Source organism: Mustela putorius, unplaced genomic scaffold (assembly GCF_011764305.1).
Source record: "Mustela putorius furo isolate JIRA1106 unplaced genomic scaffold, ASM1176430v1.1 tig00003845_pilon_pilon_pilon, whole genome shotgun sequence".
NCBI lineage: Eukaryota > Metazoa > Chordata > Mammalia > Carnivora > Mustelidae > Mustela > Mustela putorius.
The window spans coordinates 34,311,724-34,334,719 of NW_025421998.1; the positions used below are offsets into that span (position 1 = coordinate 34,311,724).

At 39.3% G+C, this 22,996-nt stretch overlaps 1 protein-coding gene across 4 annotated transcripts in view; it reads left to right on the plus strand.

The window, feature by feature from the left end:
* Positions 1 to 22,996, plus strand: part of CDK14 (cyclin dependent kinase 14) — a 599,713-nt gene that overhangs the window by 437,189 nt on the left and 139,528 nt on the right. For all 4 annotated transcript variants that reach the window (XM_045062692.1, XM_045062689.1, XM_045062690.1 and 1 more), the window contains one exon: positions 7,015 to 7,063. In XM_045062692.1, the coding sequence (XP_044918627.1) occupies positions 7,015 to 7,063 (49 nt within the window). The remainder of the gene's footprint in view (positions 1 to 7,014; positions 7,064 to 22,996) is intronic.

Consider the following 22,996-nt stretch of genomic DNA (forward strand, 5'->3'; position numbering starts at 1 on the left):
TTAAGCTGAGTCCCTAGAACGTGTACCATTGTTCTCCGCTTGTTTTCCTGCGGTATTTCAGTGACCCGCAGCACACAAGCAGGGCAGTTTGAGGGAAAACCTTCCCAGTTCTCTGTCCTCCCACCCCCTCCCGTGGCAGAGCGAGTGATTTCTTCTGTGCTGGCCCTCCTCCCCGGCCTCCCGCTGCGTGTGATCGTCCTCTGCAATGTCCCTGCAAGAAGAGAAGGTGAAAATCAGCCTGCAGGTTTAAATTAATTGCACGCCTCAGTTATGCTCAGAGTTTCGCCAGTTCTTTACATCACAACATTCTAAACTTCTAGTTTAAACATAATTGGAAAGAGAAAGCTGACATTCAGGTAGTCACTGACAGAGTAAACTTAACTAAAGCATAACAGTGTAAAATACTCATATGCAAATAACTTGAATAATCTGATAAAGTCATTCATAGGTCCTTGAATATTTTATTAAAGATAACTGTTATGGGTTCAGAGCCCTGGATTCCAGCACCTTTTTGTTTTTCAAACTTGTGTGCTGAATTATATCGTGTTTGTTCTAATGGAACATCACTTTTATTCATAGTGGAAATCGCTTTTTTAAAATATAACTTTTTCATGGAGTTATAAATGTAATGCATGTTCCTGGCAAAAAAATAAAATAGTAGCGCCTCCTCCATTTGAAATTGTGTACCTGGCAGTTAAGATCTGAAGGATGCTGGATACAAGAGAGCAGTGCCTGTGTTTTACTGGGGCTGGCTTCAGATATTTGAGTTTATCCTGTCTTCATTTGGAAAAGAAACAGATGCACTTAGTGGCTCTGCCTCCAGGCTCCCAAGGGATGGTGTCCGTATCCACACTGGCAGCACTCTTCACCCTGTATTTGTAATTCTGTATTTACATTTCGGTGCCACTGAACTATAACTGGGACTTTTACCACTTCGTGTCCAGTGCAGCTTCTGGCACCCTGGCAGGTGCTTAGGTCACATTTGCCAAAAGAATTCAGAGTTTACATGAGTAGTGATGGAAGGTAAACACAGGGAGACCTCATTCTTCCTTATTTTTTCTAACTTTCATATGGCGTGTTTCAGTTTGGGCTTTTATGCACAGCTAAATTGGACATATTGTATTTCTGGGGAAAAAAAATTCTATTAGCATATCCTGTCAAACTCTAAATAGAGGCAGTTCTTAGAACTTATATTTATGTGCAGCCATTAATTGCCAAGAATAATAATTTACTTGTAAATGCAAGATTGTATTCATTTTATCTGTAATGGAATTCTTGTTCCTCCTGAAATCATAGCAAATTATTAAAATTGCTTTGTGGGGAGTACAAAGTTAAGGAGATCAAATTTGCTTTACAAGAACACTTGATGTAATTAATTTTTAAAAATATATCTTGCTTTTTTAATACCAGACTTGAGATAATAATTCTTTTAAAGACCTTTATAAATAGAACTGTTCTCGCCATTTCTCCTTTCTTTGTCAGTGAATCCTCAAACCTAGAATATGCCTTTAAGTTTCTACTCTACACCAACTGGCCGAATTACGTTGTGACTTTATAATGCAGTCTAGTAGAGAGTAAACTGAGACATTCCATGTTTTTTTGAGGCTTTTAATTCATAATTGTTGGTGAGCACTTTGACCCATAGCTTTAAAACAATGGCTATTTGGAATCAGGTCTGATCTTTGGCAAATGCATGCCATTAGAGCATAATGACTAGTTTCTGCGCTGATGGGTCAGAATCCATGCCTGGCAGGTTCTTAAATATTTTAACAATTATCCCAGCTTGAATGGTGACTCAGAAGCTCCATGAAAACCTTCAGTACTTTCTGAATCATCCTGGAAAGATTCATGTATTCTTGGCATGACAGCTGAGTTGAGTATGAAATTCTCAATCTTTGGAACTTGGAAATTAGAGATCCGTAAACCCTCTCTTCCTCATCTTAATGCCTACCTTTCTGTCATAGCCTATATCCAATCCATCAGTAAATCTATTGCTCTGCCTTTTAACAAGCTGCGGACGGACTGACCCCCTCTCACTGCAGTCACTGTTTCTAGGGCCCAGAGTATATTGTCTCCCTCTTGTACAGTTGTAAAAAACTTTTCTTGATCTCCAGTTCTGTCCTTGCTCCTGATAGTGTGTTCTCAAAGGCAAATGTATGGATGGTGAGTTACAGGCCAAAGGGGCTCCATATGAGCCCGTCTTCTGCCCTGTGTCCCTTCTCTGTCTCAGCCTCCACTTCTCTCTCCTGGGCTTTCTGTATGCTCCAGCCACCCTGTCCTTCAGGCTCACTTCAGCCTTGCACATTCTACTGGAATATGAGCTCCCTGCCTGCATGAAGGGTTTCTGTGTGATACCTTCTGTGTAGCCTCAGCCACCAGGAAGGACCCCTGGCACATAGTAGTTGCTCAATAGATAGTAGTTGAACCAATGAATCATTGCACAGTATTTCCAGTCATTCTGTTTGGATAAAGACTATGTTTAGAAATGGGAAGTTGAGCAGGTTCTTAAATTTCTTTTTGTTCTTCTTATTTAATGGTATTCTTCCACAGGAAATATACCATAACAAAGGCAATACCAGTCATTTAGATTCTCTCCTTTAAAAGCTTTTCCTTAAAAGCAGACAACACTGAAAAGAGACACCAACCAATATTAAGCAATACTTAAGCCTTTAAGTATGAAAATTTTAAAAGGAATCAAGATGCCATTTAATTTTATTGGAGGACATACACACAAAACCTTTCTGAATGGAAAGGTAAACCAAAAGGTTATGTACAAAGATTTTACATCATTATTTTCAGATAAGTAGATATTTTAATGACACTCCAACCAGATTTCCAGTGGGAACTTTTATTTTGTTGACTGACTGTTTTGTTTGAAACTCACCTTTCCTCATCACTTAACCTAAAGTGTTCCTCTCATACTGGTCTGTCTACATTATATCTCCTTGTTTTATTTTGCTAGAACACTTTTTTTTTTGCCCACCTTTATTGAGATAGAATAAACATACAACAGTGTATAAGTGTAAGGTGCACAACAGAGTGATTTTATATATGTCTATGTCTCTATATATATATATATATATACACACACACATAACAAAATGATACCACAGTAAGTTTAGTTAACATATGCATCACATCATGTGATAACAATTTTTGTGTGTCTGTGGTGAGAGCTTTGAAGATCTACTCTCTTAGCAACTTTCAAATATACAGGGTAATATTGTTAACTAAAGTCACTATGCTTTACATTACCTCCCCAGAATTGATCCATTTTATAACTAGAAATTTATATCCTGTGATTGCTTTTCATCCATTTCTCTACCTCCCCATCCCCTGCCCCTGGCAACCATTAATCTGTTCCCTGCTTTTGTTGAGTTCAGGGTTTTTTAGATTCCACATACAAGTGAGATCATACAGTGTTTATCTTTCTTTGACTTATTTCACTTAGCATAATGCCCTCAATGGACACAATGCCCACATTGTTGCAAATATCAGGATTTCCTTATTTTTTATGGCTAAATACTGTCCCTTACATATACACACTACATTTTTTTCATTCATTTCATCCATCAGTGGACACTGGTTGTTCCCATATCTTGACTATTGTAAGTATTGTCGAGGTGAACGTAAGGCTGCAGAAATCTCTTCAAGTTAGTGATTTAATTTCCATCAGAAATTAAATATCCTCCTATGGAATTGTTGGATCATATGATAGTTGTATTTTTAATTTTTTGAGAAACCTTCCTACTGTTTTCCATAGTGGCTGTACCAATTTACATTCCCACCAATAATGTATAAACATTCCCCTTTCTCCACATTCTTGCCAGCACTTATCTTATCTTTTTGATACTAGCCATTCTGACAGGTGTGAGCTGACATCTCATTGTGTTTTTGATGGTTTTAATCTGATAATTAGTGATGTTGAGCACCTTCTCATGTACTTGTTGGCCAGTTAAATATCTTCGTTGGGAAATTGTCTGTTCAGGTCCTTTGCCTACTTCTTAGTTATATTATTTGATTTTTTTGCTATTGAGGTTTGTGAGTTCTTTATATATTTTGGATATTAACCCCTTACCAGATAGGTGGTTTGCAAATATTTTTCTCCCATTCCATAGGTTGCCTTTTCATTTGGTTGATGGTTTCTTTTGCTGTGCAGAAACTTTTAGTTTGTTGCGGTCTCACTTGTTTATTTTCGTTTTTACTGCTTGTGCTTTGGGTGTTGTATCCATAAAATCCATGAATATGGTCATGCCAAGACCAGTGTCAAGAAGCTTTTTCCACCTCTGTTTTTGTCTGTGCTTTCAGGTCTTACATTTAAGTCTTTAATACTTTCAGAGCTAATTTTTCTTCTTGGTTTAAAATAGGAGTCCAGTTTCATTTTTTTGTTTGTTTTCCCACCATATATGGAAGAGATTATTTTTCCTCCATTGAGTATTTTGGCTTCCTTTTCAAACATTAGTTGACCATTCATGCCTGAGTTTAATTCTGCGCTTTCACCTTTGTTCTATTAGTCTGTGTGTCTGTTTTTATGCTAGTACGAGATAGTTCAGATTGTTCTAACTTTTTGAAAGATAGTTTGAAATCAGGAAAGGTAATGCCCCTAGCTTTGTTCTTCTTTCTCAAGATTGCTTTGGCCATTTAGGGTCTTCTGTGGTTCCATACACATTTTAGGATTGTTTTGTTCTTGTTTGTATAAATACAAAAAAATGCCATTGAGGGGTGCCTGGGTGGCTCAGTGGGTTAAGCCCCTGCTTTCGGCTCAGGTCATGATCCCAGCGTCTCGGGATCAAGCTCTCTGCTCCGCGGGGAGCCTGCTCCCTCCTCTCTGCCTGCCTGTCTGCCTACTTGTGGTCTCTGTGTGTCAAGTAAATAAATAAAATTTTTATTTAAAAAATGCCATTGAAATCTCAGTAAGGATTTTATTAGGGCTATAGATGATGTTGGGTAGTATGAAGATTTTACTAGATTAATTCTTCCAATCCATGAACACAGGATTCCATTCCATTTATTTGTGTCTTCAATTTCTTTCTTCAGTGTCTTAATAATTTTCAATGTACAGATTTTTTTATCTCCTTGGTTAAATTTATTCCTAGGCATTTCATTATTTTTGATGCTTTATAAATGGAATTTTTGCTTTATTTCTTTTTCACATAATTCAGTGTTAACATAGAGAAACACAACTGACTTTTATATATATTGATTTTGTATTCTGCAGCTGGGCTGAATTTGGCACTATAGTATTTTGGTGGAGATATTCTGTATATAAAATTATGTTGTCTGCAAACAGAGACAGTTTTACCTCTTCCTTTCCAATTCAGATGCCTTTTATTTTTTTTTTCTTTCTTCCTTTTTTTTTTCTTTTCTTGATTGCTCAGGCTCAGACTTTTAGTAGCATGGTGTTGAATAAGAATGCTGAGAGAGTCACGTCGCCTAGGTGGCTCAGTGGGTTAAGGCCTCTGCCTTCGGCTCAGGTCATGATCTCAAGGTCCTGGGATTGAGCCCCCAGGTCCCATCAGGCTGTCTGCTCAGCAGGGAGCCTGCTTCCCTTCCTCGCTGCCTGCCTTTCTGCCTACTTGTGATCTCTGTCTGTCAAATGAATAAATAAAATCTTAAAAAAAAAAAAAGAATGCTGAGAATGGACACCCTTGTCTTATGTTAGATGTTAGAGAAAAAGCCTTCTGCCTTTCATAATTGAGTATGGTATTAGCTGTGGGCTTGTCATGTATATGCTTTTCTGCATTGTGTACATTCCTTCTATACCCATTTTTTAAGGGTTTTTATCATGAATGGATGCTAAATTTTGTCAAATGCTTTTTCTGCATCTATTAAGATAATCATGTGATTTTTGTTTTTTAGTCTATTAATATGGTGTATCACATTTATTGATTTGCATGTGTTAAACTACCCTTGCATTCCAAGGATGCATATATAAAGAAACATCATTTTTTCATTGCTGGAAAATGAAAAGTAATCTATCAGCATCTATTAAAATGTAAAATGTGCAGTTCAACATGGAAAAATCTGTCCAATAGAAACAACGGCATTAGTATACAGAGATAGATGTGCAAGGATATTTATTGAAGCATTGTTTTTAAGGGAAAAGAACTGGGAATGATCTCAGTTGTCATCAGTAGGAAATAGTCTAAATAACTATGATACTTGTAGTCTATGGAATATTATACAGTCTTAAAACAATTGTTAAATCTGTTTTCTTGCTTTGAAGGACTGCTGTATACTAAAAAGATTCCAGACTGTTTATTGTGCAATCCGTCTTTAAAAATTAATATAGTATCTACACATGTATATATGGATGGGTTTGTATTGTAAACATAAAGAAATATGTGGAAAGAGACATACCCTAGACATTAACAATTGCTGTGTCTTCAGGAGTCAAAAATAAAGAGCAGGAGAGGAGATTATTAACATCTGTGCTGCTTTATTGTTTAACTTGGTAAAACCAACATCTTAATTTTTAAAATATAGTAAAGATGACTTAATGAAAAACATAAAGGTACATTAGAGGAGATTAGTAATTTGGCTTTGAGCCAAACCAAGTAAATGTAAGAAAGAAAATGTAAATACTAAATAGTGTAAGAAAGGAGAACCACCATTACTGTATTGGATCAGAGATATCTTCATAGTGAAGGCAGCAGTTCTTACTTCACCAATGTGTCAATGTTCTTCAGTAGATGTACAGTTTGGAGGTTTGGAATTTGTGTTTCTTTTTTCTACCTGATTAAAACTTAGTTATTCTAAGAAATAATTATTAGGAAACTGGATTCTGAAATAAATCACCGTAACAAAAGAAAACAATGCTTCCGTTTTTAAAATGTTACGATCTTCCTGTTTTATTCTTTGTAACTGCCTGATCTAAAGGTGAGTGTACCATGGCCAGCATAACCATAGCTAAGTCAAACACTGTCTTTTTTAAAAATTGAGTTTTTTTTTAACATACTTGTAATGTATACACTTGAAACAAAGGTTGCTTATCATTTTTCTTTTTTATTTCAGAACGCTTTACCCTGTACAGCTCTAAAAACCTTAGGCAAGCATGGAATAAGTAAGTCTTTATACAGTTTGTGCTTGTTCTTGCTCTCTTTTTCTTTTCTCGCTCAGTTTCTCTCTCAATTCTTCAAATTCTCCAAATAAGCTTGTCTTGACATTTTTCATTTGCTCATCCAAGTATCCATGCATCCATTCATTTAACCATTAAATAGTCGGTAAGCCCTAACTGGGCACCAGCCTCCATGTTCACCTTAAGCCGATGCTGTTATATATGAGTTTGGGTTCTTAGAGCAACGTGGCATTGCTTGAGAATTCTAAATCCTAAAATTCATTATGCTTAATCTTCTCATAACTGAATTCCAAGAAATGTTTTCACAATAACAAAATAGCATCTAAGTACAGTGTTATGACTGATTCTAATCTAAATAATGCCAGTGACAAACTTGGAGCTAGATAAAATTGATCTTTCAGATTTTTTCAGTTTATCTGTTGTTCTCCTAAGCCTTGTTGGAAAGCGAAGTATGTGTATCACTTGAAATATATGTGATCTATTTATTTAATTTCTGTTCCCTCATCTGATCTCATTGAAATAATTTTATTTATTGGTTTCGAAATTTGATGAAATCTGAAGTTCTGGGTTTCTCAAGTTATTCAGAGATCTTTTATTGCAAGCCAACGTGTTAATAAATCATTGAAAGTTGGAAAGCAGAGTGATTGAGTCACTCTCATTAGTTGTGGAGATCATATTTCAAGCATGATGCTGGGAAAAAGGTAACCGGGACTGGTTTGATTTTAAAAAAATTAATTTGTCATAACAGAATTTTGTCTGTGGGGAATTTGGTATTATTGCCTCAGTTTTTACTGTTACAACATGTTTCATTTTAGACATCATCAATTATAAAAATAAAAAAAGAAGGAAAAAAACCTTTTTATAATAAAAATGTTGTCAGTAGATCCAGTAGACAACTTATTGTGAGGAACTCATGAAGTGAGTACTTTAAACTCTGAAGTGGTTTGTTTGGAAGATTTGGCAATTTATTTTGATTAAATTCATTCTTAGAAGAGCACTGGGATAACTATTTTCGTCTAACACAAGGCTTTGCATTTGGCCATTTGAAGAATCAGTTCTTAATGTCTGGAGTCTCCTCTGGGAGGCATGCCCTCTGTTGGGAACATTCTGTGCCTGTTCCTTCACTCTTGTTCCCTTCACCTTTCCCTTCACCTTTCCCCTTCACCTTTCCCCTTTCACTGGTCATCCGTCTAACAATTTAATTAAGTGCTTTCATACACCAGGTACCACATATAGTATACAGTTCCTACCTTAATTAAATGACCAAACACATTCTCTCATGATTGCTCAAGAAGGTTTGTCCAAGCAGGTAACCATCTTAGGAGACAGTTCTTTATAAAGCAGTTGAATTTCTAACCCTACCTTTGAAGTCACAGGAACATCTGGAAGATCTACACAGAGCATTTGTGGAGAACAGCCATTTCCTTCCTTCAGAGGGGCCGAGCTAGAGTGACCTCTAAATTGCCCAGAAAAATAAATGGCAGTCCTTACCCACTTAGAGTAGTCAACAAAAAAAATGGGAGATGGGTGTGTGTAGATGATATTTCTTCCTCTGTCCTCTTATGGGTATGACCCCACTTTGTGTACACCTGGCCCACTCCAGCCATTCATATCTGTAGCTTGTATTCAGTACCATCCACCACTGCAAGCTCTCAAGCACGCAGGCCCCAGTGAATGAATGGCCTTTCTCATCCAGCCATTCCACCGTGACCGGTGGGATGCCTCAGGGAAATGCGGTTGCCTCCTGTCTTTCTAAAAGAAAAGCAAAATTGGAATAGTACTCAAGTGTTGCTTGAATTCTGACTTGCTTGCTTCTGATAAGCTTGCTTCCTTCTGACCAACCTAAGACCCCATGCTTACTTTGCTCTGAGAGATATTGATCATGTTACAACAAGAGTAGTTAATTTCATTGATGAAAATCAGGATGTACAGTCGTCTGGTATTGATGTTTTAGAAATTTTAAAAACTGTGCATTATGCACAATGTTCAGATTTTTTTAAAAAGATGCTAAGTGTCAGTAAATATGCTTTGACTTTAGAGGGCAAATAAGAATTCTTCAGAATATGATTCTTTGCAAAATAGTAACATAGTTTTTTTCCTTAAGATAGATCTTCAGGGATATTTATTACTTGCATTTTCTATGAACATAGGATTTATAATTTTTCTACCAAAATCAAGGTCTAAAATACTAAAGGAAATCTTACATTTTCATGTAAAGTATTCTTTTTTTTTTTTTATTTGATAGACAGACAGAGATCACAAATAGACAGAGAGGCAGGCAGAGAGAGAGGGGGAAGCAGGCTCCCCACTGAGCAGAGAGCCCGATGTGGGGCTCAATCCCAGGACCCTGAGATCATGACCCGAGCCGAAGGCAGAGGCTTAAACCACTGAGCCACCCAGGCGCCCCCATGTAAAGTATTCTTAATGAACTGGTAGAACTGTGGTTAATGTCTTTCTTTTAATCCATAACATCACATGTGCTTTAAAATAAAATTAGAATTAGGAACTCCTGGGATTGAGTTCCACATCAGGCTCCTTGCTCAGCGGAAAGCCTGCTTCTCCCCTTGCTTGTGTGCTCTCTCTCTGACAAAAAAATAAATAAAATCTTAAAAAAAAAAAAATTAGAGTTAATTCAAAAGCATCTAACAAACTGGGCCTTACTCTTAGATTGCTTTTAAAGCATTTTAGCAAAAATATTAAAAGTTGAACTTGAGGTAAGATTTTTAAATTATAAACATAACCTGTTCAGAACCATGCTACTTTTTAAGCTCCTATAAGTCTTATTTTTTGTTGCCTTAAGGATTTATCTCAGAAAACACGGAGTAATAAAAAATCACTTAAAATATTTTTAAAATACTACTTTCTGGCACCAGTGTTATATACTGAATCCTTAGAGCCAAGCCATAGCTTCTAATCCATTAAAACCCAATGAAATTTAGGAGGAGGAGTCAAGATGGCGGAGAAGTAGCAAGCTGAGACTGCTTCAGCTAGCCGGAGATCAGCTAGATAGCTTATCTAAAGATTGCAAACACCTGAAAATCCATCGGCAGATCGAAGAGAAGAAGAACAGCAACTCTGGAAACAGAAAATCAACCACTTTCTGAAAGGTAGGACCGGCGGAGAAGTGAATCCAAAGCGACGGGAAGATAGACCCCGGGGGGAGGGGCCGGCTCCCGGCAAGCGGCGGAGCAACCGCGCACAAAATCAGGACTTTTAAAAGTCTGTTCCGCTGAGGGACATCGCTCCAGAGGCTAAACCGGGGCGAAGCCCACGCGGGGTCAGCGTGGCCTCAGGTCCCGCAGGGTCACAGAAGGATCGGGGGTGTCTGAGTGTCGCAGAGCTTGCGGGTATTGGAACGGGAAAGCCGGCTACAGAGACAGAGCTGACAGTAAGCTCGCAGCTCCGTGTTACCTTGAACCGGTCGCAGGCTCGGTGAGCTCGGAGCGCGGCCGGAGGTCAGGCAGACGGGAGTGACTGGGCGCTGTTCTCTGAGGGCGCACTGAGGAGTGGGGCCCTGGGCTCTCGGCTCCTCCGGGCCGGAGACCAGGAGGCCGCCATTTGTATTCCCGTCCTCTGGAACTCTACGGAAAGCGCTCAGGGAACAAAAGCTCCTGAAAGCAAACCCGAGCGGATTACTCACCCCGGCCCCGGGTAAGGGCGGTGTAATTCCGCCTGGGGCAAAGACACTTGAGAATCACTACAACAGGCCCCTCCCCCAGAAGATCAACAAGAAATCCAGCCGAGACCAAGTTCACCTACCAAGGAGTGCGGTTTCAATACCAAGGAGAGCAGCAGAATTCCAGAGGAGGAGAAAGCCAAGCACGGAACTCATGGCTTTTTTCCTGTGATTTTTTTTTAGTCTTGCAGTTAATTTAATTTTTTCTTTTTTTCATTTTTTTTTTTTTTTTTTTTTTTTTTTTTTTTTTCTCGCCTTCGGGTAAAATTTTTTTTTTTTTTTTTAAACTGTTACCTTTTTTTTTTTTTAACGATTTTTTACTAGTTTATCTAATATATATATATATATATATATTTTTTTTTACATTTTTCTTAGGTGTTTTCTTTTTTTTAAAAATTCTTTTCTTTTTTTTTTTTTTTTTTTTTTTTTTTTTTTTTTTCTTTTTTCTCTCTTCCTTTTTGAACCTCTTTTTATCCCCTTTCTCCCCACTCACGATTTTGGATCTCTTCTAATTTGGTTAAAGCATATTTTCCTGGGGTTGTTGCCACCCTTTTAGTATTTTACTTGCCCCTTCATTTACTCTTATCTGGACAAAATGACAAGACGTAAAAATTCAACACAAAAAAAAGAACAAGAGGCAGTACCGAAGGCTAGGGACCTAATCAATACAGACATCGGTAATATGTCAGATCTAGAGTTCAGAATGACAATTCTCAAGGTTCTAGCCGGGCTCGAAAAAGGCATGGAAGATATTAGAGAAACCCTCTCGAGAGATATAAAAGCCCTTTCTGGAGAAATAAAAGAACTAAAATCTAACCAAGTTGAAATCAAAAAAGCTATTAATGAGGTGCAATCAAAAATGGAGGCTCTCACTGCTAGGATAAATGAGGCAGAAGAAAGAATTAGTGATATAGAAGACCAAATGACAGAGAATAAAGAAGCTGATCAAAAGAGGGACAAACAGCTACTGGACCACGAGGGGAGAATTCGAGAGATAAGTGACACCATAAGACGAAACAACATTAGAATAATTGGGATTCCAGAAGAAGAAGAAAGTGAGAGGGGAGCAGAAGGTATCCTGGAGAGAATTATTGGGGAGAATTTCCCCAATATGGCAAAGGGAACGAGCATCAAAATTCAGGAGGTTCAGAGAATGCCCCTCAAAATCAATAAGAATAGGCCCACACCCCGTCACCTAATAGTAAAATTTACAAGTCTCAATGACAAAGAGAAAATCCTGAAAGCAGCCCGGGAAAAGAAGTCTGTAACATACAATGGTAAAAATATTAGATTGGCAGCTGACTTATCCACAGAGACCTGGCAGGCCAGAAAGAGCTGGCATGATATTTTCAGAGCACTAAACGAGAAAAACATGCAGCCAAGAATACTATATCCAGCTAGGCTATCATTGAAAATAGAAGGAGAGATTAAAAGCTTCCAGGACAAAAACAACAACTGAAAGAATTTGCAAATACCAAACCAGCTCTACAGGAAATCTTGAAAGGGGTCCTCTAAGCAAAGAGAGAGCCTACAAGTGGTAGATCAGAAAGGAACAGAGACCATATACAGTAACAGTCACCTTACAGGCAATACAATGGCACTAAATTCATATCTCTCAATAGTTACCCTGAATGTGAATGGGCTAAATGCCCCTGTCAAAAGACACAGGGTATCAGAATGGATAAAAAAAAAAAAACAAAACCCATCTATATGTTGCCTCCAAGAAACACATTTTAAGCCCGAAGACACCTCCAGATTTAAAGTGAGGGGGTGGAAAAGAATTTACCATGCTAATGGACATCAGAAGAAAGCAGGAGTGGCAATCCTTATATCAGATCAATTAGATTTTAAGCCAAAGACTATAATAAGAGATGAGGAAGGACACTATATCATACTCAAAGGGTCTGTCCAACAAGAAGATTTAACAATTTTAAATATCTATGCCCCCAATGTGGGAGCAGCCAACTATATAAACCAATTAATAACAAAATCAAAGAAACACATCAACAATAATACAATGATAGTAGGGGACTTTAACACTCCCCTCACTGAAATGGACAGGTCATCCAAGCAAAAGATCAGCAAGGATATAAAGGCCTTAAATGACACACTGGACCAGATGGACATCACAGATATATTCAGAATATTTCATCCCAAAGCAACAGAATACACATTCTTCTCTAGTGCACATGGAACATTCTCCAGAATAGATCACATCCTCGGTCCTAAATCAGGACTCAACCGGTATCAAAAGATTGGGATCATTCCCTGCATATTTTCAGACCACAATGCTCTAAAGCTAGAACTCAACCACAAAAGGAAGTTTGGAAAGAACCCAAATACATGGAGACTAAACAGTATCCTTCTAAAGAATGAATGGGTCAACCGGGAAATTAAAGAAGAATTGAAAAAAATCATGGAAACAAATGATAATGAAAACACAACGGTTCAAAATCTGTGGGACACAACAAAGGCAGTCCTGAGAGGAAAATATATAGCGGTACAAGCCTTTCTCAAGAAACAAGAAAGGTCTCAGGTACACAACCTAACCCTACACCTAAAGGAGCTGGAGAAAGAACAAGAAAGAAACCCTAAGCCCAGCAGGAGAAGAGAAATCATAAAGATCAGAGCAGAAATCAATGAAATAGAAACCAAAAAAACAATAGAACAAATCAACGAAACTAGGAGCTGGTTCTTTGAAAGAATTAATAAAATTGATAAACCCCTGGCCCGACTTATCAAAAAGAAAAGAGAAAGGACCCAAATAAATAAAATCATGAATGAAAGAGGAGAGATCACAACTAACACCAAAGAAATACAAACTATTATAAGAACATACTATGAGCAACTCTACGGCAATAAATTTGACAATCTGGAAGAAATGGATGCATTCCTAGAAACATATAAACTACCACAACTGAACCAGGAAGAAATAGAAAGCCTGAACAGACCCATAACCAGTAAGGAGATTGAAACAGTCATTAAAAATCTCCAAACAAACAAAAGCCCAGGGCCAGACGGCTTCCCGTGGGAATTCTACCAAACATTTAAAGAAGAACTAATTCCTATTCTCCTGAAACTGTTCCAAAAAATAGAAATGGAAGGAAAACTTCCAAACTCATTTTATGAGGCCAGCATCACCTTGATCCCAAAACCAGACAAGGATCCCACCAAAAAAGAGAGCTATAGACCGATATCCTTGATGAACACAGATGCGAAAATACTCAACAAAATACTAGCCAATAGGATTCAACAGTACATTAAAAAGATTATTCACCACGACCAAGTGGGATTTATTCCAGGGCTGCAAGGTTGGTTCAACATCCGCAAATCAGTCAATGTGATACAACACATCAATAAAAGAAAGAACAAGAACCATATGATACTCTCAATAGATGCTGAAAAAGCATTTGACAAAGTACAACATCCCTTCCTGATCAAAACTCTTCAAAGTGTAGGGATAGAGGGCACATACCTCAATATCATCAAAGCCATCTATGAAAAACCCACCGCAAATATCATTCTCAATGGAGAAAAACTGAAAGCTTTTTCGCTAAGGTCAGGAACACGGCAGGGATGTCCATTATCACCACTGCTATTCAACATCGTACTAGAGGTCCTAGCCTCAGCAATCAGACAACAAAAGGAAATTAAAGGCATCCAAATCGGCAAAGAAGAAGTCAAATTATCACTCTTCGCAGATGATATGATACTATATGTGGAAAACCCAAGAGACTGCACTCCAAAACTGCTAGAACTTATACAGGAATTCAGTAAAGTGTCAGGATATAAAATCAATGCACAGAAATCAGTTGCATTTCTCTACACCAACAGCAAGACAGAAGAAAGAGATATTAAGGAGTCAATCCCATTTACAATTGCATCCAAAACCATAAGATACCTAGGAATAAACCTAACCAAAGAGACACAGAATCTATACTCAGAAAACTATAAAGTACTCATGAAAGAAATTGAGGAAGACACAAAGAAATGGAAAAATGTTCCATGCTCCTGGATTGGAAGAATAAATATTGTGAAAATGTCTATGCTACCTAAAGCAATCTACACATTTAATGCAATTCCTATCAAAGTACCATCCATCTTTTTCAAAGAAATGGAACAAATAATGCTAAAATTTATATGGAACCAGAAAAGACCTCGAATAGCCAAAGGGATATTGAAAAAGAAAGCCAATGTTGGTGGCATCACAATTCCGGACTTCAGCTCTATTACAAAGCTGTCATCATCAAGACAGCATGGTACTGGCACAAAAACAGACACATAGATCAATGGAACAGAATAGAGAGCCCAGAAATAGACCCTCAAATCTATGGTCAACTAATCTTCGACAAAGCAGGAAAGAATGTCCAATGGAAAAAAAAGACAGCCTTTTCAATAAATGGTGCTGGGAAAATTGGACAGCCACATGCAGAAAAATGAAATTGGACCATTTCCTTACACCACACACAAAAATAGACTCAAAATGGATGAAGGACCTCAATGTACGAAAGGAATCCATCAAAATCCTTGAGGAGAACACGGGCAGCAACCTCTTCGACCTCTGCCGCAGCAACATCTTCCTAGGAACAACGCAAAAGGCAAGGGAAGCAAGGGCAAAAATGAACTATTGGGATTTCATCAAGATCAAAAGCTTTTGCACAGCAAAGGAAACAGTTAACAAAATCAAAAGACAACTGACAGAATGGGAGAAGATATTTGCAAACGACATATCAGATAAAGGACTAGTGTCCAGAATCTATAAAGAACTTAGCAAACTCAACACCCCAAAGAACAAATAATCCAATCAAGAAATGGGCAGAAGACATGAACAGACATTTCTGCAAAGAAGACATCCAGATGGCCAACAGACACATGAAAAAGTGCTCCATATCACTCGGCATCAGGGAAATACAAATCAAAACCACAATGAGATATCACCTCACACCAGTCAGAATGGCTAAAATCAACAAGTCAGGAAATGACAGATGCTGGCGAGGATGCGGAGAAAGGGGAACCCTCCTACACTGTTGGTGGGAATGCAAGCTGGTGCAGCCACTCTGGAAAACAGCATGGAGGTTCCTCAAAATGTTGAAAATAGAACTGCCCTATGACCCAGCAATTGCACTATTGGGTATTTACCCTAAAGATACAAATGTAGTGATCCAAAGGGACACATGCACCCGAATGTTTATAGCAGCAATGTCCACAATAGCCAAACTATGGAAAGAACCTAGATGTCCATCAACAGATGAATGGATCAAGAAGATGTGGTATATATACACAATGGAATACTATGCAGCCATCAAAAGAAATGAAATCTTGCCATTTGCAACAACATGGATGGAACTAGAGCGTATCATGCTTAGCGAAATAAGTCAAGCAGAGAAAGACAACTATCATATGATCTCCCTGATATGAGGAAGTGGTGATGCAACATGGAGGCTTAAGTGGGTAGAAGAATAAATGAAACAAGATGGGATTGGGAGGGAGACAAACCATAAGTGACTCTTAATCTCTCACAACAAACTGAGGGTTGCCGGGGGGAGGGGTTTGGGAGAAGGGGGTGGGATTATGGACATTGGGGAGGGTATGTGATTTGGTGAGTGCTGTGAAGTGTGTAAACCTGGTGATTCACAGACCTGTACCCCTGGGGATAAAAATATATGTTTATAAAAAATAAAAAATTAAAAAAAAAAAAAAAAAACCCAATGAAATTTAGAGAAAACCGAGAATTCAGAGACCCTAATTATATTATTGATCCCTCCTCCAAATGGACTTGTGACTTTGCAGCCACCGACATTTCAACATCTGTCACTTTGGAGGGAGGTCAAGGTTCAGAAGAACTGCATTTAAAGACTATTAAGCAAGTGCTGGTTTTCCTCCATCACTTCTAACTAATTTGCTTGTCTACAAGCACAATTGTGAAACTGGAGCAGTTGGTAAATTCTCTTGTACAGCAATAGGTTCAAAATAAAGTGAACTAATTTATAAGAATTAATTTGAATTCAGTTTAGATGGGTTAATATAAGATGGGTAGGTTAATAAAAAGTAAGTCACTGTTCCAAATTAAGTAGGGATATCTTTTAAGAATATGTATTAACTCAGCTGTTAAAGCTAGGTGATGTATTAACCTACCTAAAAGAGCCAGAATTTCTTGAGCAGTGAATCCTCAAGTCTCTTTGAATAGCTGTAACAAGTGACCCAGTTTATTGGGGGGGACCAAGTCTGCCCTAGGTAACACCAATACAATTCCCTCCTGACTTCATTTATACCAGTAACCATGGGCATAATTTTATCCTTTGAAGGATTTTTTAGTATTCTGGGGGAACAAAGCAGTGATGGGAGAAAAATATCAAAAGATCTTACAGATATCTAAACTCAAAAGGATAATATAAAGAAGAAGTCTTAATTATAGGATTGAGAATAATAAATAACTATTAATAAAGAAAAGAAAGCCCTTTTATTCCCTCATGTGGACATGCATGATTTGTGTGGGCTCTTCCTGCTTAAAGGAGATTTTGGATTAAAGGGAGACACATCTTAATTTTATAAATACATGTACTGTTTTCTCACTGCCTTCAAAAACATTCCATTTTATTTCACTGGAGTTATAAAGACTCTCCCTATTTTTCTTCCAAATCTCTCTATTTATAGTTGTCTGACATGGGCATATATATGCAATCAACCAAGAATTTCAGCCACTTAAAAGATCTTTTATTATTTTGGCTGGAGAAGCAAGCCTTAGTATACGCTCTCCAGCACTGGTTAGGGTAGGATTCCAGGAACACATTTGCTTGTTTTGGAACTTTTTAACAGCTGAACAATTTGGGGTGGGGGTAGGGTTGAAAGGAGCAAAAAGAGAACCAAGGATAAACCACAAAGCCACAGAGGACAGATTTGGAAAACCCAACTCGTGGCAGATAAAGCAGTACATGTCCACAGACTTGACTAGGTGGAGGCCAGCCTTGCCCTGCTTTCTCCATCCACGTGCTCTGCTTCAGCTTATAATCCTTCCAGTTCGGTAAGTCCCACCGAATTTCTCCTAAGAATTGAAAGCATCGCTTCTTTAAAATGTGTAGTAAGTACAGAGACATTGCCATGAAACTCCTTCAATGGAAATGCAAGAATAGAGAAGATGACATTAACCTGCATGTATTTGAATGTACCAGCAGTCACAAACCCAAATTCAGAAGATTTAAGTTTTCTAACTTCGCATTCTTGCACTTTCCTTGAAAGGGTTCTTGAATTCCATGCTCAATTTTCAGAACGCATTTTAGAGATGACCTGCTTGGTTGTTGGGGTACATGTGCATAAAACGTAATGTATTTAAAATAATTTTTAAAGAAATAATAACACACTTCACTCTATATTTATGCTGCCAAGTCCTTATTTTTCTTGTTGTCCTATCTGATTGCATTCCGTTAAGATTTAAATAATTGCCTCCTCAGGAAACCAGAAGGTCCTTTCTACTCTGCTTTATTGTTCCAAGTCGATCTAAAATTTTCCTAAGATAATAATAGTACACTGCAAAGAAAGGACTATCCCTTTCTATACTAGTTTAGAGAAGTGAAAGGAACGTAAGAACAGCTGTTGGCACTAGGAGGCGCAGTTGAGCCAAAGTTTTAACTCCTCTTCCACTTCGACTTTTTTTTTCATTGTTGATCATTTTTGTTATAATTCTATTTACTTCAAAGTAACAGTTTTAATTTATTTAGTGCCTGGAGATTTCTTCTTGCAGTATTTTCAAAGAAATTACTCTGTACATCATCAATGCACTTTTTTAGGCTTGGGTTTATTGGGGTGACACGCTGTAAAGCAGACATTTTGAAATTCCTTTCTCTTCACTCCAAGATGAGCTGAAGCTGCAGTCCTCTGCTGCTTGGCTTGCAGATGTGAGCTCAGCATCAGGACGCTACCCGGCATGCAATTCTTTATGACAGCCTTGGAAACAGATGGATGGATGCTCAGATCCAAGCGGGTCTCTGTCCCGATCTCGTAGTGTTGTTGGGAGGCCCCAAAGTTGCAGTTCAGAGAAATTGCTGTGGATGTTCCTCTTCACAGGAGTAAATCACTGGTTCAGGTCCTGAAAGCATCATGTAGGTGTGGTGTTTACTCTCTCTTAAGCCCCTTGCTCCCTACCAGGGAGTAGTTCTAGAAAATTCAAGACTGGATTTTTTAGAGGGGAAAGAGGAGGTCCAGGCTCTGGTGGGAGCCTCAAGGAAGAGGCATCAAGGGCTGTCCAAAGATACGGGTTGGGCATCCACCAGGAGGACACGGAGAAAGCTAACCAAGGGAAGGTTGGCAAGTTTGCCGGAGGCTCAGACCTGGCTACTAATAGTAGCAGTGGTGTAAATATGATAACAGATGAAACATACCTTGTCAGAGGCCTCATGTACCCTCCTTTCCCCACAGTCAGAGCTGTGATGGGGTAGCCGTGGTAATTAACACTTGGGCAGCATTTGACAATGTAGAATTTGCTTTCTTGTATGTTACCACATCTCATGTGTTTTTTTAAAACAGTCTTGGGAAGTAGGATACATACCATCACCTCTATTTTATAACTTTAAAAAAAAAAAAACACGCTCAGTGAGGTCAAATGATCAATGCTGTTGAAAATTGCAGCTCAGAATGTACGCTGCCAAAATGAATCTTAGGAGAGAAATATCAATTTTAAAACCCCGATATTCAATTGAATAGGTATCTGATTTTCTGTTCTCACTACAGCCCTCGTTGGGGAGATCTCTTCTGGGAAGTGATGTCATTTATTCCCAGTCTAGGTTTCTTAGCAGCAGGAGAGCTGTGGTGAAGTAGAAACCTGACTTCTGTCCTGGGGAAAGGGTTTGCAGCAGGCCGACCACACACATCAGCTCAGGCCTCCCCTGTGCAGCTGCTGGATGATGTACCGTTGGGATAAAGGCCAGTTTGCAACAGTCGAAGTGCTAGAGGTGACAGGCCTCCTGGCCACCCATCCAGACCCTGCTGGTGAGCTCTGTACCCTATCCCACACAGCTCCCTCTGCCCCCAGGAAATTACCCTCTGTCATTCTGTGCCATTGTGAGGTTTCTTGTCCGTATTTTTCTTGTGGTAGCAAAGAATTCGCTATTATTAATAACCCCTGGTGATGGCCAAGGGCAAATCCTGTGCTGGGTTTGTTATCTGCTGAGCACAGGGTTTTTTTTTGTTTGTTTGTTTCCCTTCTGATAGACAGAAAATATCCATCTTCTCTCTAACTAATTGGCAGTACGTGCCAGGCTTGGGAGCTGGCAACAGCCATTGTTTTTCATCCTTTCAGATGATGTGTTGGATTCCTCACCCCAAAGTACATGCTTATGGTACAGCTAATACCTTCCTTCTGCCGTCCAGCTCATTAAGGAATAAAATCCAGCCATGCTTCTGAAGTGGCACCAAGCTTCCTGCAGCAACTGTGGAAGCCGTGCGACTGAGAGAACTAGGCTTTCTTGCACTGTTTCCCACAACAGATTCTAGAAGGGTACGTGAGCTAAAGAAGTTCTTCTGCCTCTCCAAAATATAAAACAGGGTGTTTGTGTTCTGTGGCTGCCCTGACAAATCACCGCAGATGTATTGGTGAAACACCACTGTGGTATTGTCACGGAGTTCTTGGAGCTGGAGCCTCGGTGGTCCCAGCTGGTTTCTTTGCTCTGGGACTCCCAAGGCAGAAATCAAGTATCAGCAGGGCGGGGGCCTTATCTGGAGGCTCTGATGGAAATCTCTTTCCGGGCTCATTCAGGCGGTGGGTCAGCAGAATTCAGTCCCATGTAGTCCCTGGCCAAGCCTCCTTTTTTTTAACCACTTGTCATCAGGAGTCCCAACCAGCAAAGGCCACCTCTTTCCTCATCACGCAGCCCCCTCCCCTGTCCAGCCAGCATCAGTGAAGGTAGCTTTTCCCACTGCCTCATAGCTCTCTCACTTCTCCTCCTGCCCTATGCCTTCTGCCTCCAGTAGGAGAAAGTTCTCTGCTTCCAAAGGCTTATCTGCATAATCCAGGTTAATCTCTCTGTTTTAAGGTCTGCAAGATTAATTATATCTGCAGTGTCCCTTTTGCCATGGAAGGCAACACATTCACAAGCTTCAGGGATTAGTAAGTGGACATCCTGGGGGCCCATTCTGCTTTCCATAAGTGGGTACTGGGGTTTCCTACTCAGTGATGAGGCATGCGTGGGGTAAGGCAGAGCAGAGGGGGGCATCCGTGTCCTTGCCAGTTCAGACACATCTGGTTCATCTGATCTCTGACCCATCTGGTGACAGCACAGGCCTCTGACTCCGGCAGTTCCATGTTACCTAGTTCCCACTGGTTCCTCAAATTTATGTGTAAGGAAGAAACAGTCCGCTACCCCTACACTTAGAGGGGTAAAAACGGATTGTTCTCCAGAAAGTTCATAGCCTCTGAGATAACAAAAACTCTGACAAAGGTTTCCTTCTCCTCTAGACCAGTGCTGTCTAATAGAACCTTCTTCATTGATGAATATCTTTTCCATCTGCACTGCCTAGTACAACAGCCACTAGCCTCCTATGACTGTTGAGTACCTGACATTCAGCTAACGTGACTTAGGAACTGAATTTTAAAGTTTATTTAAACTTAATTAATTTAAGAGTTAATTTAAATGGGAATAGCCATACATTGCTACCATACTGGGCAGCACAGCTGAAGGGGAACATGTAAACTCTTCACTTATCTTAAGTGCCACCCAGCGTGGTAGAGGTATGGATATCTGATGCTGTGAAAACTCCGTGCATTTGAGCTCTTGGCATTTTGTGCTCCAGTGTCCAGAGATCTTCCTTATATTTTTGCTTCTCACCCCTGTCTTCTATTTGTAAACACTGAGAAGAAAATAGCTCTGGAGGGCCCAATAAGTGTAATAAATCTTCAGAGGAACTCGTGGAAGTATCACAGAAGAGCATGCAGACATCCCTTCCCCTCCGCCTCCCCTCGAGAAGCCATGCTGTTCCCTCCTGAGGGGCGCTGCCTGTTGCAAGCGCCTCTGTTCCTTTCTCCTGTTCGTGTTCTCTCTCTCTCTTTTCTGTTGGGAACTGCTAGGGGTTAGACACACAGCTCTCTCCCCTTTTTGAACTCCCTCAAGAATTCACCTCTCTGCTGTTGTTTCCGGCTCCCCTTGATCTACCCTAACTCTACTCAGAAAATATCATAAAGGCTCAGCTTCCTCTTCGCCACATATGAGATGCTATTGAGAGGGCTCCATTTTTCTAAGTAAGCCTCCCATGGACCCCTGTGGGTACATACGTTAATTATTCAGTTTCAGAACTTGAAAATTACCACTTTTTAGAAAGTGAAACATAAACAGAAATGCAGTTTTTACTGCTCTTTATTTATTAGGGAAAAAACTGGATATGAACAAAAACTCAACATTTTTTTTAATCATTTTCTTTTAAGAAAATATTTATGAACTTAGTGAACTTTCAGCCTCAAAATTGAGATGAACATAAGAAGTCACTGGAGAAAGACATGATTTTAACAATGTCATCTTCTATCACCCACTCCACACTTTGGTTGATTGTCCTGAATATTAGGATTGGACAAGGGTCTCCCTTATCTTATGGGGAGACTTTGTATAAAACTGAGTGGAACTTCCACCCATTGTGAAGATACAGCTCTTAGGGTTTATGTTGATATGTACACCCGGTATCTGCTGTGTAGACGGTAGTCCTGTTGACCTTGTAAGAATACATAGCCAATAGATACAGTTGATGTGAACCAAGAAGGAAGGCTGCAAAAGCTCATTTGGCACAAATGGCAAGAAAATGTCTGACGTCGGCATCATTCGGTATCATAGGGGCCAAGTTCCAATCCTAGATCAGCAACTCAATGGCAAGCTCCCTAATCAACCTGAACCCCAGCTTCTCGGTCTTTAAACTATTAGCAGGATTGTTGTGAAGACTGAATAAGGTATGGGTGTAAATGATGGGGCACTGTTGGCCAGCGTTAGCTTACCTCCCTCCTGTTTTTCAGCACAGCTTGTCCTACCCTGCCCTGCAGGGCATTTCATTCAGTTCCCAATAAGCAGCGGTCCTTAAACATGAATCCCAGTGCTATACGGGGTCCCCAGACATCTGGGCTACTACTTCTACCTTCCAAGGAGTACATGCTGAACTGCTTGGTCACCAGATCATTTTTTTAAATACTTCTGTGTAGAAATAAGATTCCCTCATTCCCAGCAGTTCCTTCCTAAGAGTGATATGTTAACAAATAGCATTGTACATAATTA